Source organism: Peromyscus leucopus, chromosome 10 (assembly GCF_004664715.2).
Source record: "Peromyscus leucopus breed LL Stock chromosome 10, UCI_PerLeu_2.1, whole genome shotgun sequence".
NCBI classification, from domain to species: Eukaryota; Metazoa; Chordata; class Mammalia; order Rodentia; family Cricetidae; genus Peromyscus; species Peromyscus leucopus.
Genome location: NC_051071.1, coordinates 2,468,686 through 2,485,856, shown reverse-complemented (window position 1 = coordinate 2,485,856; position 17,171 = coordinate 2,468,686). Strand labels below are relative to the sequence as shown.

Here is a 17,171-nt window from a genome sequence, read left to right as displayed (position 1 = left end):
TGTTATGTCCCCCTTTTGTTTCTGATTTTATTAATTTGGATATTCTCTCTCCATCTTTATTTGGTTTGGATAAAGGTTTGTCTCTTTTGTTGATTTTCTCAAAAAACCAACTCTATGTTTAATTGATTCTTTGTATTGTTCTTTTGTTTTTATTTTATTGATTTCAGCCCTCGGTTTGACTATTTCCAGCCATCCCCTCTTTGTGGGTGTGTTTACTTCCTTTTGTTCCAGAGTTTTCAGATGTTCTGTTAAGTTACTAGTATGAGATCTCTCCAATATTTTTAGATAGTCACTTCGCACTATGAATTTTTCTCTTAGCACTACATTCATTGTGTCCCATAAGTTTGGGGGTGTTGTACATTTTCATTGAATTCTAGGAAATATTTAATTTCTTTCTGTATTTCTATCTTGACTCAGTAGTCATTCAGAAGAAAGTTGTTCTGTTTCCATGAGTTTGTAGGCTTTCTGTTGTTTCTGTTGTTGAAATCTAGCTTTTATCTATGGTGCTGTGATAGAATGCAGGGGTTATTTCAATTTTCTTCTTTGTGACCGAGTATGTGGTCAGTTTTGGAGAAAGTTCTGTGAGGTGCTGAGAGGATACGTTCTTTTGTGTTTGGGTGAAATGTTCTGTAGCTATCTGTTAGGTCCTTTTGGCTTATAATGTCTGTTCGCTCTTGTATTTCTCTGTTTAGTTTTTGTCTGGATGACCTGTCCATTGGTGAGAGTTGATTATTGAAGTCTCCAACTATCAATGTATGAGGGTTGATGAGTGGTTTAAGCTTTAGTAATATTTCTTTTACAAACATGGGTAACCTTGTTTGGGGGGGGGGAATAGATGTTAAGAATTGAAACATTATCTGGTGGATTTTTTTCTTTGATGAGTACAAAGTGCCCTTCCCTATCTCTTTTGATTAATTTTGGTTTGAATTAAATTTTGTTAGATATTAAAATGGCTACACCAGCTTCTTCTTGGTCCATTTCCTTGGAAAATCTTTTCCAACCCTTTACTCTAAGGTAACATCTAGCTTTGATATTGAGGTGTGTTTCTTGTATGCAGCAGAAGGTTAGAATCTTTGTGTCTTTCTGTTTGTCTGTGTCTTTTTATTGGGGAATTGAATCCATTGGTATTGAGAGATATCAATGACCAATGATTGCTAATTTCTGTTATTTTGTTGTTGTTGTTGTTGTTGTTGTTGGTGGTGGTGGTGGTGGTGGTGGTGATGGTGTGTGTGTGTGTGTGTGTGTGTGTGTGGTGTGTTCGCTTCCCTTCTTTTGGTTTTGCTAGTGTAAAATTATTTATTTCCTATGTTTTCATTAGTGTAGTTAACCTCCATAGGTTGGAGTTTTCCTTCTAGTACCTTTTGCAGGGTTAGATTTGTTTATAGATATTGTTTAAATTTGACTTTATTGTGGAATATCTTGTTTCCTCCATCCATGGTGATTGAAAGTTTTGCTGGGTATAGTGGTCTTGGTTGGCATCTGTCGTCTCTTAGAATCTGAAGAACATCTGTCCAGGCCCTTCTGGCTTTTATAGTCTCCACTGAGAAGTCAGGTGTAATTCTAATAGGTCTGCCTCTATATGTTAATTGTCCTTTTCCCTTGTTCTGTATGTTTGGAGTTTTGATTGTTATGTGGAAAAAACTTTCTGTTCTAGTCCAACCTATACAGTATTCTAAGCTTCTTGTATCTTTATAGGCATGTCCTTCTGTAGGTTAGGAAACTTTTCTTCTATGATTTTGTTGAAAATATTTTCTGGGCCTTTGATTTGGGATTCTACTCCTTCTTCTATTCTTATTATTCTTGGGTCTGATCTTTTCATACTGTCTTAGGTTTTCTGGATGTTTTATGTCAGGAATTTTTTTAGCTCTAACATTTTCTTTGACTGGTGCATCTATTTCTTCTATTGTATCTTCAACACCTTAGATTCTCTCTTCCATCTCTTGTATTCTGTTGGTGATACTAGTGTCTGTAGTTCCTGGTCATGTACCTATATTCTTCCTTTCCAGAGTTCCCTCAGTTTGTGTTTTCTTTGTTGCTTCTATTTCCATTTTCACGTCTTGTACTGTTTTATCCATTTCCTTCAATGGTTTCTTTTTCTTGCCTTTCTTTGTCCTCTTTCAGGGCCCCTATCCTCTTCATAAAGCTGGTTTTGAGGTCTTTTTCTTGTGCTTCAGCTGTGTTGGAAAATTCAGGACTTGCTGTGGCAGGATAGCTGGGCCTTGGTGGTGACATATTGCCTTGGCTGTTGGTTGTTGTTTTTTTTTTGTTTTTTTTCTCTCTTGAAATACAGAATTTTATTTAAAAACTGTTTAAAGTAGAAAAAACCCTGTCAAGAAAGACCAGGTGGAAAAATGGGTTCCCAATAAAATGGAATTTGGGGGCAACAGAAGTCTAAAAGACCACGAAGGAGAAATAGCACCACTGTCGTTTGAACAATGGCTAGTTACTTGCATTTGTTTTGGCATTGTTAATCACTAAATCTGGGTTTTCCTCTGAATTCCACACACAGCATGCACTACATAACAATCGGTCATAAAATACCTGTTTTCTACACACAGCATAAGATAAGCTACCACCAGAAACAAATCAATACAAACACATCAGGGGATGAACAATCTCAGTAGTGGGTAACAGAATTCTGCAAAATGTATGTTACTCACAGCCTATTCAGTTTCTTTGTTTGGCAGAATTCTGTTGGTTGTTTTTATGCTGGCATCTAGGCATCTGGGTTCAAGGTGATTATAGATATAGGAACTGATTTCTGAGTTTGTCTTTGTTGAATAGATGTTTTGTTTCTTGGTTTCTGCTTCCTCCCTGGTCTTCTGGCCAGAGTGACCTTTGGTTGAGCAGAAGGATACCACCCATGTCGGAGGCTGGATTTCTGATTGCTGGGGTGGTTTCTGGTTAAGCAGGGGTTCTCGGCCTGAGTTGAGATTTGGAACACAATGATGAGGAGGGGTGGGAGGATTGGGAATAGGTAGAGAGGGAACCACCAGAGTGAGCAGAGTTCTGACAGATTACATGGCCTGTGGTCAAGCAGGGTGCTTCTACCTAAGAAGGGGGCTGGAACAAGTGGCGAGGAGAAGAGAGGCAGTTGAGGGGAGCTGGGCAGGTATTGAGACAGTGGAGAACGTCTCTGGGTGGGCTGCCTACTGGGAGTTCTGGTGGCTGATGTGGCCTTTGGTTGAGCAGAGGATCTTCACAGGAGCTGGGGGATGAGATACCATGACAAGGAGGGGAAGGACACTGAAAGAGTAGGGGTGGTTCATGGGCAGGCAGCCTACCTGGAGTGCTGGCAGCCAACATGGCCACTGGTTGAGCAGGGTACTTCTGCTGGAGTTGTAAGCTGGCATATGGTGACAAGGAAGGGCAGTGTGGTTGGGAGTGGGCTGCATGGGCACTGAGAGGGTGGGGAAGGTCCATGGGCAGGTAGCCTATCTGGATTTCAGGTGACCAGCATGGCCTCTGGTGGAGCAGGGAGCTCCGGCCAGAGTTGTGGACTGGGATCTTTTTTTTTTTTTTTTTTAATAACACATGGAATCCAATTAGTGCTGCCCATATGAGCATGAATGTGAGGCCATCCACTGAAGCATGGGTAACATACCAGTGACCACTTCCCACAAGGAAAGATGACTCTCACATCCTCAGCAGCCATCAACTTCCAATTAGTCCCCAGCTTGGGGCATGACCTTGGCAGCCCCTTTCCCCCCCTGCCCAAACTTTTAAAAGGCTTGAGAGTGTACAGGTTGCCCAACTGCAGTGTTTGTGAGTACACATTGAAGAGATAGTATTCTGATACTTTCATTGATGCTTCTATCACATTCCTGACACATTTATTTCCCCCTTGAGAGGTCTTGCTGGGAGCCCCCTGGGCAGGAAGCTAGCATTTGCTGATCTAATTTTCACACACTGACACTGGAACCTCTGTCTCTTGTTTTAATTTTCTTTGTTATCAAGTTCTTCTCTCCCTGAGGGCTCCCTTGTCATCTCCCCACACAGTCTCTTTGGTCCCATGGATGTCTTGTGACCCTGGTGGCAGAGCCTGTTTACCTAACGCTCATCAAAATTTGCAGGCTTGAAAAGTCATAATTAGAATCAGAACTGAAATATAGACCCTGTGCATTTCTCTCCTCCCCTGGAAGAGATTGCCTGGCATCAGCAATAACCCTGCACATCTCTCCAGGTAGAGTTAATATTTGATCAACTTGGCGGGGCAGTTACTCTTTATTTCCGAGCAAGCTGTCATTAGTCACCTCACCACAGCTGTGACATTAACTCTAAATACGTAGGGTATATGTCTCTGAAATCTATGGCTGTACTGCTGCAGCAAGTTGGGGAACTGAAGCTTGCCCACCCTTCCTTCCCCATGCCACTCAAATTTCATGTGTGCACATGAGTGACTGGTACCATGCTGGGTTCCCAGATGAGCGGATCAGAGAGCAAAGCCCTGTCTTTACAAAGTGCTTCTTGGTTTGAAGAGGCTCTTTGCTAGACATGATGGTGACATCAGATACCAAATAGAACTTTCTAGAAACCTATGTGGTTCAGTTTCCTGAGACGTTCAGCAGACCTGCTCCATGAGGGCCAGATGGTGAATTATTCAGTCCTTTGGAAGCACTAAAGTGTCAGATATTAAAGATATTAAACTTGGTGTGGTGTGGTGTGTGTGTGTGTGTGTGTGTGTGTGTGTGTAGGCCAGAAGTTGGTGTCAAGTGTCTTCCTTGATCACTCTACTTTTTTTTAATGCAGGATCTCTCCCTACACCTGGAGCTCATAGATTCAGTTCGACTGGGCAGTGAGCTCCAAGATCTGCCTGTGTCCACCACCAACTAGTGCAAGGGTTACAGACAGACACGTGCAGTGAACCTGGCCTTTATGCGAGGCATGGAAAGGCACCTCACGACTAGCCATCTCCCCAGCCCCTTTGGTTGTTTCTACAGTGCTTTATCCTGAGTCTCTCCTTGTGCTCACAGAGGGACACAGTGGGGTGTCCGGCACGGAGACTGGAGGCCAGCAGGGCGGAGAAGTGCCTCTGCCTGCTGACACACAGCTCACACTTCATCTCCCATCTCTGTTATGACAGGAAACATAATGATTTCAACACACAGGGTGACAGTTTCTTCGGAACATTATAGCCAGCGTGGAAAGGCCCAACATTAAGAATGTCCCGAAACAAAATAGTCAAACAATCTGCTCAGGAGTCCAGAAAGAAGTTCTGACTCCTTGGGGATCTCGATCCAAGACTTACTTCAGCCCTCTGAGGGGAGGTAATGGGAGAGAGACAGCACCCTCGAGTCCCCTCTGTCCTGTAAGCCTGAGCCTGGGGTGGCCCCCAGCTGGCTCAAGGCTCATACCTCTGCCTGTGTTTCTCTTGCAGAGACATCAAGCCGGACAACATCCTGCTGGACGAGCATGGTGAGTCTTCCTTGGTCCCCCTTGGGAAGCATGGTCCCCCTTCCCCAGGGCCCCAATGCAGCCCGGGTCATGGAAGTCGAATGAGGGGTGGTGGGGGAGTGGATGATAGGTGCTGGAGAAAACACTTACTCTGTCCCAGTCCTGACAGTGACATGTGTCAGTTTCTGGGCAATGTCCTGTCCTGCTAAGTTGAGCTGAACTATTTTCAGGCATCACCTCTGAAATCATTGCTGTTTGTATCCTGGTTTGAGGACACCAGGGCACATTGAGGCCCAGAGAGCGTGTGAGTGTAGTAATGCCCTAGTCCTGTGTAGGGGTGCAGAAGGTCTGAGGGCAGACATGTGAGGTGCTGGGAGCAGTACTCCTCCTTCTGTGCCCCCTTTCTCTATTCAGGCACACCCAAGGTCAGGTCATAGAAGCAGGAGAAATGAAGCTGAAAAGCAGTCCCAGCACCTCTGCAGGGCTCCCAGGGAGGCGGAGCCTTCAGGACAGAGAGGCCCACATAGTTGGTGCTGAGCAGCGACCACTGATACCACGCTGATGGAGAGGACCTCTATGTTCAAACTGTGGACAGCTGTCATGAGGCAGAATCCAGGCAGGACCACCAACCAATTCATTGGAGCGCTTAGCCCTTTCATTCGTGAGAACTGCTTTAGCATGCCAGCAGGGAAGCCCAGGGCCATTGATTGTTCCATAGATCTGGTGTGATCCATGCATGTGATCCATGCATGTGATGCCATGCACAGTCTTCCCGAAAGCTGCTGCACAGAAGGACCTAGGCAGGCAAGCTGTGGTTCCAGCCCTGTGGGCCTCACAGTGTTGTGTGGATCGGATAAGCTCCTGAAAGCCAGGGGGCATGAGTAGGAGGGCCAAGGGGAGTCACTACAGGGAAGGTGGATGAGGATGGCAGTGGATGCGGATGCAATAGGAAGCACTCCAGGGAACAGTGGCGGGGCGGGGGGCGGGGGGGAGAGCTTTATCTCCCAGTCCTACCTGAAGGGGATCAAGTCTCTCAGGGCCTCATTCCTCCATTCAATGATTTGGGGTTCTTCATTCTGAAGAACATGAGAGCCATTGAAGAATAAATTCCAAGTGGGCTCAGAGAGATGCCAGAGCTACTGCATGGGAAATGGACCAGCGGGAGCAGATTAGCCCCATGGGACCCCCAACATGAGCAACAAGGGAGCCTGTCCATCAGAGCCTGACATGCCGACTGCATGGGGCTGCTGTAACTATGCACAGGGGTCTGGAAGCTTTACTCTTAGACTTCTGAGATGGTCATCGGATACAGACACCATCTTCTCCCTGAGCCCTCACTAATCACTGTGGATTACTGTGTCCTGGTCTCAGGGTGACACCAGGCAGATTACATTAGACCCACCTCACTGGCCTCATTTTTACCTCATGAAATGTCAAATCTCCAAATCCACTTGGTCTTCAACTCCAGGGGTCTGTGGTTTAGCATATGAACTTTGGGGACACCATTCAGCTCATCACATCAGACAAGCAATGGGGACGGGAGCCTTGTGTGCCAGCAGGTCTGCCTTCAGTCACTAGCGCCATCATTCTTAGAGGCTGCAGGTGCTTGGGCTGAGGGCTCCATTTAACTCCCAGGATTCAGGGGAAATTTCCTAGGGACTCTTGGTTCCCACAATTAACTCAGGCCAGTGACAAGCCAAGATCTCTCCAGTCAAAGGAGAGGTATAATGTGCAAGGTTCCCAGGATACTGTGTGGATCTAGAAGAAGCCAAGAGGGATTAGGAGGAGGCTTTGATGGACAACTTTACTACGTCTACCCAAAGCTCTGGATTTAGTTTTCAAGCCTGCATCTGCATATAAAAACCACCCAAGGGACTGGGAAGATGGCTCCAGAGATAAAGCTCTTGCCAGGCAAAAACAGGAGTTCTGTGCTCAGTACCCAGGTAAAAATTTGAGGAGAGGTGGTGCACACTTGCCATCACACTTGCACAGTGAGCTGGAGACATGTGGACCCCTGGGGCTTCCTAGCCAGCCAGCCTAGTCTAGTAGGTAACTAGGTACCCGTGTCTGTGTATCAAAAACACAAGGCGGATGGTGTCTAAACAGAAAGCCCTGATGAACAGCAAGCCCTGAGGGTTTCTTCTGGCCTCTACACTCATGCATATGCACATGCATGCACACCTGTGCATATATGTTCACCTGCACATGTATGAACACACACATACACACACACACACACACACACACACACACACACACACACACCCAAAGGTTCATGTCTCTACAGGTGACTAAGGGTTTCCTGTGACCTCATAGCAAATGGAAGTACCTGGGTCCTGAAGCCTTGGAAACAGGCAATGATGTTCCTCTCAACTCCACACCTTTGCTAGACATTGGAGCAGGAATTTAATTCTCGGTATCTTTGATTATTTATCTCATGAGTTTTTATGACTATTACATCTTCTAAAGCTTTTGGTTGAGTATGAACGTAACCAGGGGCAGAACGTAACCTTCATATTCCTAAGTGGGTCATCACATGGCACATTTGGACAGCACCCACCCACCCCTTTTGAAAACCACATTAGGAAGCAATTTATGGAGCAGGGAACCCTGTGTTGCTATTCGTCTCATTAGGTGCCACCTTGGAGATGAGAGCTGCATTTCAATGAGATTTAAAAAATCAGTAGATATCCACATGAATATTTTATTGATGATGCTCAGATCTGCTCATTCCACAAAATCCAAAGCTCCCAGGCAAGCTTCCCTGCTCCCTCCTGGTCTCATAGAGTAGGCTTCAGTCTTAGGATAGAGCTGAGATTTGGAGTTTGAATCAGCAGCCATGTAGAACAACCATGAAGGTTGGAGAACAGAGCTAAAGGAAAACATGCATTTGGCAAGAAAAGGCGATGGGAACCTTGCTTAGTGACTAAGAGCTCTTAGCAGTGTGGACCTGGCAGGTATGGAGCAAAGAGGAAGAGGTGTGCCCGTGTTCGATTGCACAGTCAAGCTGGGTATCTACCACATCATTTTAGAAGCATAACCAAGGAGCAGTCAGCTGGCTCACAGGTTTGGGAATCGAAGTGCTGCAGGCTAGGCTGGGATAGCCTTGCTACTAACAAAGTCCCGCTGGGTTGGAGGCCACTCTAATAAAAATGGCTGGTTGCTTCTAGGACTAAAGCTCTCTGATGGTCAACTGACCCACAGTGGCCTTGGGTGCCGACTCCCTGGGTGACTCAGCTCTGCTTCTCTAGCTCAGGGAGGGCTCATTCCCCATGGCCCTCTCATGGCTGTTTCAGAAGCAAGGACAATGCCCAGGCATGCCCAGCTCACTATCTCAGTGGACACCATTTCTATAAATAGCTTGGGTTCGACACATGCCCCATGTACAGAGGCAGCCTGCCGCAGATGGGTTCTCTTAAAAGCCCTGCATTACTTCTTCACAACTGTGTGATGGGAAGAAGCCAAATTCCACAGAATAGAAGGCACTATCAGGCAAAGGCATGCTTCAAAAACAATCTTCTTTCATTCAGGAGCTGAACGAAAGCTTTGATAAGCTTCTGCGTGGATTTTGATTGGCTTTCTTTCTTTCCTGCGGTAAATCGTTGTGATCTCCATACAGACAAGTGGCTAGAACACATGAGCTATGTGCAGCGCCCAAGATAGCAGATCTGTGTGACAGATCAACAGCCACCCTCCCGCCCTACAGCCCATGCAGAGAGCCCAAAAGCACAGCTATTTTTAGCAGTGAGCATAGAGGAGCAGGGGCAGCCAGAGCCATGGGCAAAGCTGCCGCTGCCTCTGGTTCTTATCTCTCCGGGCTCCCAGTTGCTTCATCTAAACAGCACCACTGAGCTCTGTCCTGGGCATGGTGTGGATCCTGAGAGGCAGCTGGGGTGAGGAAGATACTCAGGAGTAGCAGGCCCCAAATTGCAACTGGATGAGTGTGGAAGGGGGTGGCCACGGGTGCCGTTCCTTCCATTCTAACACCCAGCCTGTTCCTCCTCTCTGTGTCTCTGCGCCTCTCCCAGGGGTTCCCTGGAGTTCAGTGCTTACCACCATGGGTTCCAGAGGTAGGCCTAGAAGGATCCATGTTACAAACCCATGGATGAGACCACTGTCAACCTCTGGGAGTGCTGGGCTGTCTCTACAAGCGCAACAAAGACAGGTGACCGGATGCGCTTGCTGGGCCTGGCGCTAAGTTACTCAGTTACCTCTCAGCAAGTCGTTTCTTTTCCAAGCCAGGCCCTGGGAATGGAAATGAACAAGGCAGGACTTCTGGACTCAAAAAAAAAAAAAAAAAAAAAGAATGAGGTGAAGGAAGTTGGGATGACAATGGAGGAGAACATGGGTGTCCATAAGAGGGTCTTAGTCCAGGCTCTACTGGAGTGAATAGAGTGCTGGTCGTTATATTTAAGGTGAGGACTTTCAAAGGTGATTGGGTTTGGATGACGTCATGGAGATAACACCTGTGGTGGTTTGAGTGAAAATGGCCCTCATAGGCTCGTATATTTGAATGCTTAGTCACCAGGGAGTGGCACTATGACAAAGATTAGGAGGCGTGGCCTTGTTGGAGGAAGAGTGTCACTGGAGGTGGGCTCTGGGGTTTCAGAAGCCCATGCCAGGCCCGGTTCATCTCTCTCTGTCTGTGGGTCAGGAGGTAGCGCTTAGCTACTTCTCCAAGATCACACCTGCCCCCCTGCTACCGTGTCCCCGGCCATGACGACAATGGACTAAGTCTCTGAGACTGTCAGCAAGTCCCCAGTTGAATGCTTTCTCTTATGAGAGTCTCCATGGTCATGGTGTCTCTTCCCGGCAACGGAACACTGACAAAGATAACACCCTACAATGGGGCTGGTGTCCATACAAGGGGCTGAAGGAACTAGAGTTCTCTCTGCGTCCACCCAAAGCAAGCAGGGAACTAGCTTTAAATCAAGAAAGGGACTGTGTGTTAGCCTGCTCCTGTACTATAGCGTAATCCCTTAGACTGAGTAGCTTACAAATAATAGAAGGTTACCACAGCTCCGGAGGCTGGGAGCTCAAGATTGAAGACCAGCAGAGGCAGTGTCTAGTGAGGGCTGCTCCCAAGAAGGAGCCTTGTTGCTGTACCCTCCATCAGCAGAAGGAGGGAGGGAGAAGGAGGTGACTAGTGTAATGAATGACCCTTTTATAATGGCACTCAGTCCATTCACAGGGCTACCTTGTGTCCTAATCACCCCTAAAGGTCCTACCTCAAATACACAAGGGATCGCCTTTCAACCCATAATTTTGGAGGTGCTGTGGTTTGGACACAGAATGTCCTCAGCTGGCTTGTGTGTCTGAGCTCTTGGTTCCTAGGTGGTAGTGCCCTTTGGGAAGATTGTGGAACCTTCAGGAGGTGGAGAATTATGAGAGGAAGTGTGTCACTGGGGCGGGCTTTGGGGTTTTACACCTGGCCCCAGGCCACTTCCTGTTCCATCCATGCTTCTGACTGTGGATGCACTGTGACCAGCCCCACTCTCCTGCTCCTTCCAGCATGGTTTCCCTGCCGTGATGGACCATGTCCTTCCAAAACTGTGAGCCAAAGCCAAACCTTCCTTCTTGCCATGCATTTGGTCACAGCAACAAGAAAAATAACTAAGACACCAGGGCACGTGCATCTAAACCATATGGGGAGCCCTTACCCTAAACCCAACCATGCTGGCACCTGACCTCAGGCTTCCAGAAATACAAGGAGTACACATGTTACCTAAGCCACCCAGTTCCTGGTGTTCTGTTACAGTAGGGGAAATGGACCAAGTCACAGAGGAAGCACCCCCTGGATTAGTGAGTTCTCCTCTGGACTCAAGTCTATCAATAACAGAACTCATGGGTCAGCTTTTGAAGAAGGAAAGGAAGTCCTCCAGGAAGAGGAGGGAGCAGCAGGAAGTCCTCCAAGCAGAGGAGGGAGCAGCAGGAAGTCCTCCAGGAAGAGGAGGGAGCAGCAGGAAGTCCTCCAGACAGAGGAGGGGCAACACCTTCCACATGGTGTCAAAAGCTAGGAAGTGAGATGGCTCTCTGTACTTTCAGAGAAGGGAACAAAGTATGTCAGAGCATAGGATGTGCAAATAAGGCTGGGAGGATTGATCATTGACTGATAACACCCTCATTAGAGCCATGCTAATGGGTCTCCCACAATGCCCTGGTCTCCTTTAAGTTCTAGGTGTTTTCAGTTATGGAAAGGAGTTGCCTGATGCTCAGTTCATCTGTACACTGTGCCATACAGTGCCTCCTAGGAACGCTTGCTCAACACTAATTTTCACATCTAAACCATCGATGCACAACAGGAAGTCACAACTCCTCAATTAGCACCCTGGGACAGCAGCAGTGAAAGTCCACTGTGCGTTGCCCACTGTGCACAAGCTACCAGGCCTCCCTCTAGGCTGCCCCCAAGTCCTCCAACCACATTCCAGAAAGAAGTAAATCAGGTCCAGCTGCCTGGGCTCTGAGGTGGTGGGAGGATAGCACAGTGAGGAGCTCTGTTCCACTTACACATGCATCTGCTATGCTGTGGGACCCCGAGATGTCTCATCAGTAAAGGTGCTTGCAAGCAAGCCGGATGACCAGGGTTTGATCCCGGGAACCCATGTAAAGGTGAAAAAAAGGAACCAACTCCACATAGTTGCCCTCTGACCTCTACAAGTGCATTGTGGCATGAATGCCCACGCATACATCATGCATACACAGTGATGATAATAACAAACATTTTAAATTAAACCATAAGGGATATTAATACCCTCCTCCCGGGAGACTTGGGGATGAGCATGTGCTCTGAGGTCTGCTCAGCAGTTGTGGAGCCGTGTGTAGCTTACACTGAAAAGAGATTGCATTTTTTTTTTTACACTGTTTCCCACTTTGCTTGTTTTTGTTCTTGTCCACATAATCCACTCATGGCAGGGACCCAAGGTGACCTTCAAAATCCAGTCAGATTAGGTCCAAACCTTCTCAGAAAGATTAAGAGCCACTGTCCCTACAGCCCCAAGGGTCCAATACCTGCATGCCCCTGGCCTGCCTTGTCCTGAGGCTTTTCCCCTCTCATTAACATAAACAAAAACTTGAAAGAAAATGAGCTAATGGTTGTGATTCCAAACACAACACAGATGTTAGGGCAGGCTGTAGATACAGCTAGGGAGACGGGGCAAGAGGAAGCATCTACAAGTTGGGAGGAGGGGTAGACCCAAGTTGCTCCCAGAGGCGTCTTCCGGGCAGGGAGCTGTGCGCTGGCTGTGGCTAGGGGATGCCCTTCTGGAAGTTTCCCTGGCACAAAGTTGTGTCTTAAGAAGGCTGCATCTGAGGTTGTGGTTACTCCTGGCCTTTGCTAGAAAGATGTCCTTGTAGGAGGGACTGAAACAACAGCAACCTTGTTTTGGCAGAATTCTTACCAAGGCTCTTGTTTATCAAGCCAATATGCGTGAGGATGTGCTCAACTCTGCTTTATCTGGGTTTGGCAGAGGCGAATCCATATTGACCCTGACAATTTTAACACTCCCTTTCACCCTCTGGCCTCCTTGCTGGTCCCTCGTGGTTCCTCCTGCCAACAGCACCCCTTCCTTCAGAGGCAGCCTGCGCTGCCTTCTCCTTCAGGCTGTGCCACACATTCCATTTAATTTTCTAACCACCCGTGTTACTGACTCTTCTTGTTGCTATCACAAAATACCCAGCAAAAGCAACGTGAGAAAAGATGGATTCATTTTGGGCTCACAGTTTGAGGTATACAGTCCATCATGGCAGGGAGGTCAAGGTGAGAGGCGGCTGGTCACATGGCACCCACAGTCAGCAAACAGGGAGAGATGAATGCCACTCCTCCACTCACTTGGTCCTTTCCTTTTCTTCCAGGACCCCTGTCCATGGGGCAGTGTTGCCCACATTTAGGGCGGGTCCTCCCACCTCAGTTAACCTAACCTAGAGAACCCCTCACAGATGTGCCCGGGATCTTGTCTCCTGAATGAGTCTAGAGCCTGTTAGGCTGACCATCAGTCTCCGCCATCACACTGTATTTGAAGGAGAAATACCCCCCTGTAAACTCACAGACTTGCACACCTGGCCCCTGTTGCTGGTGCTGTGTACAGTGGGATGTGATCAGCCATCTTCCTTCCCCTGCAGCCATGCTATGAACTCTAGCTCTCTAGAACTCTAAGCCAAGCACACTGTTCCTCAAGTTGCTGGCTCGTGGTATTTTATCACAGGAGAAGAGAAGTAACCAATGCACCACCCCCAACCAAAGCTAAATGGTATCTCAGCCCCCAGATAAGGAATCTGGGCCTCATGGAAAGCAAAATGACCTGTCCAAGCCAGAATCAGTGACTGCATCCACTTGGTCAGCAGCTCGGACCAGTGACAGTCCCAAAGCACTGAAAGGTGGTTTGGTTTGGTTTGGTTTGGTTTGGTTTGGTTTGGTTTGGTTTGGTTTGGTTTGGTTTGGTTTGGTTTGATTTGGTTTGGTTTGGTGGTGTCTTGTTTAGCTCACAGGGCTGAAGTACAGTGGTGTGAAGGAGTTGGATCTACTTTCGGCCCTTTTGTCTGCTTTTCCCAACGTTCAACCTTCCAGGTGTTCAGCTTTATCATCCTGCTGGCACGGGCTGACAGCTTCAGCAGTCTTAGAGAATTGGCTCTCTAGACAACACAGGCAAAAGACAAAGAATGTCGTCAATGGTGACTCTGGAAAAGGAAGTACTTCATTCCCGAGCCTTCCAGAAAACCCTTTTCCAAATTTCTGTTATTCCCAAGTGTATGTTATGCTCAATTATTCCCACAGATGGGCGTGGAGTGTTGAATGATTGGCTTCAGCCATAGCCACTTGCCTTTCTCCTAGAGGACACAGAGAAGTTTCTGCCCAGTCTTGGGTTTTTAACCTCCAAAGCTGTGGGTTTGTAAGGTACCCAGCCTCAGATAGGTGGTCACAGCAACACTGGTCAGACTAACACAGAGGATAAGGGATTGTGGACTCCCTAAGAAGACCTGTATGTTCTAACTTGGAAAATGCCTGTGAAACATGGATAAGTCTAAAAGTCACTTTCAGGGTGACCTGTAGCAGGAATCTTAGAAGGTCTTATTAATAAAAACAAACCTGGAGCAAGGTATTGGGGTGAATGCTGGAAGATCAGAGAAGCAGAATAAGCCACAGTTAACCTCACCTTGCCAGTTCTTCAGCTGATTCTGTTTCCTCAGACTGGAAGCCTCTAAGTCCTTATCCAAATGGATCTCAGCTGAACTGCTTTTTGAAAGCCTGAAAGCTTAACCAGGCTAGTTCCTGGTCTTCACGCCTTATATACCTTTCTGTTTCTGCCCTCACTTCCTGGGATTAAAGGCATGAGTCACCATGCCTGGCTGTTTCCAATGTGGCCTTGAACTCACAGAGATCCAGATGAATCTCTGCCTCCCAAGTGATAGGATTAAAGGTGTATGTGCCACCATTTGCTGGCCTCTATGTCTACCTAGTGTCTGTTCTGTTCTCTGACCCCAGATAAGTTTATTAGGGTACACAATATTTTGGGGAACACAATACTACCACACTGACCTGTGGCAATAACTTCATAGAACACACCAAAGTCCCTGTGTTTACATAAGCAAAGGGTGAAATAGAAGAGAAGCTAGCCAGTGCAGTGTGACATTTGGACCATGGAGAAACAGGGGAGCATGGAAAGGGAAATCAAGGGGCTGTGGAGATGGCTCAGGCAGAAAGGTGAACGTGGATCTCCAGAACTGTGTGAAATGCTGGTTGTCCCAGGGTACACCTGTCATCTCTGTGCTGGGGAGGCAGAGAAAGGAGGGGGATGGGAGCCTGCTGGCCAATGTTAGGAGACTCTGTCTTTATGAATAAGGTGAAAAAATGCAGGAAGACCCCCAATGTTGAGCTCTGGCTTCAAGATCCACATGCATGCACGTGAGTGTGCAACCCCACACATACTTGTGCACAAACATATACAACACACACACCTACACATGCACACACACACACACACACACACACACACACACACACACACACACACCGTATGCACACAATGGGAACTCACAAACATCCTGCATTCTTTGACTCATTATTCTAATGAGCTGGATTGACTGTCAGGACATAAATACTAAAGTTTTTAAAGAACAGGCAAAATGGAAGACAGCTGAATAAAAGCTGCACTCAAAGGCTCCAGAACCCTCCCTGTGACTGCAGGTATGCCAGGCAGGCGTGGAGCTATTCAGGTGGGGGGGGCACAATAAAGGCTGATGCCCCCCTCACACAGACACTACAGAGCACTCAGGAAGGTGAACTTGCCTGCCTGTCGGTGTTAGGGATGAGGGCAGTGGTGCCTGATCTTGGCTTGGGGACACAAAGACACTGAAGAACAAACATGGGTCATCCCAGCTAGGACCTACCTGGTGAAGTCAGCCTCATCCTTGAGAACCCACTAAGTACTGTTTCTCACCAGGGAGCTGGAGTGCTCATGATAACGAACCCACAGCTCTGCTGTGTGCTGTGAGTACCGTGTTGGTGCCTGAGGCCACCGTTGCTTTTTCTGTCCACTGTGGCTGACCACATTGGCCATGCCTCTCACATACACAGTCCCCTGGGCCCCCTTGCACCTGCTCCAGCAGCTGACCTTCATGTGCCTACCAAGCCAGCTCAGCTTGTGCCCTTATCTGTGTGCGAGGGCCTCATTCCAAACAGCAAAAGAGCCATTTCACACGCTGTGGTGACGGAGAAATGTACTTATGCTCAGATTTCCCATCAGTCCCTTGGAGCTAGTTTCTTCCCATGCCAAATGGGAACAAGAGCCGACCCCATAGGATTCTCTGCCTTTCCCCTTCTTCCCCCTTCTCTTTACCTGGATCCCACATCCCTGTTTCCTCCCCTTTTCTCTTCATCTTTCTTCTCTCATTTTTTAAACATTTATGTCATAGGGTCCCTTGTCTTTTCAAATCCTATCAGCTGCCATAACATTACCTTGGGCCAAAGGCTGTCCCTTTCCACCTCTGGTCCATCAAGTTCAATGCTAAAAGCCCAGAGACCACAGCCATGCCCTCCCCACCACAGTCCCTCCCAGATGTCCTGAGTGACACCCAGACTGACCTTCCACCTCCAGATCAGTGTGTCTTAACTTTTTTTTTTCTTTTCTTTTTTCTCCCTGGACCTGAGGACCGAACCCAGGGCCTTGCGCTTGCTAGGCAAGCGCTCTACCACTGAGCTAAATCCCCAACCCCATGTCTTAACTTTATGTCCATCCATGTGTCACCCAGCCCCGCCACACAAGCATCAGGTGCACAGTGATGAACCCTCACTCTAAAACCCACATGCAGAACAGACGCTGTGAGAAGCGGAGACTGCTTAAGGATGGACACACAGCCTGGAGTCTGCTTCCTGCACCTACCATGTAGACCTCAGACTACAGCCTCCGGTCACACAGGGAGAGCACAGACATCCACAGCACTGGATAACTTCCTTTTCTCTCTGCAGGGCATGTGCACATCACAGACTTCAACATCGCCACGGTCGTAAAAGGAGCGGAGAAGGCTTCCTCCATGGCCGGCACCAAGCCCTACATGGGTGAGCATCCCACACTTGCACGTGGGCTTGGGGGGGGGTCCCCCTTCTGCCTCCTCAGTGGCCACTCAGTCACCTCCTGCATCCTACTCAGGGCTCCACTTGCCTCAGTGGGATTCCTGCCCTCTGCAGCAAGGGGGCATTTCCATACTTGTGTGGAAATTTCCACACATTTCCAGCAACCCCTCCTTCCCTGGTTTTCTAACAAAAAAGCCTCTGCAACAGGCAG

General features: G+C 47.8%; 1 protein-coding gene across 2 annotated transcripts in view; it reads left to right on the top strand.

The window, feature by feature from the left end:
• The window catches only part of Stk32b (serine/threonine kinase 32B), a 250,839-nt gene that overhangs the window by 195,664 nt on the left and 38,004 nt on the right, over positions 1-17,171 (top strand). For both annotated transcript variants that reach the window (XM_028882359.2, XM_037208892.1), the window contains 2 exons: positions 5,378-5,415; positions 16,856-16,945. In XM_028882359.2, coding sequence (XP_028738192.1) covers positions 5,378-5,415; positions 16,856-16,945 — 128 coding nt within the window. The remainder of the gene's footprint in view (positions 1-5,377; positions 5,416-16,855; positions 16,946-17,171) is intronic.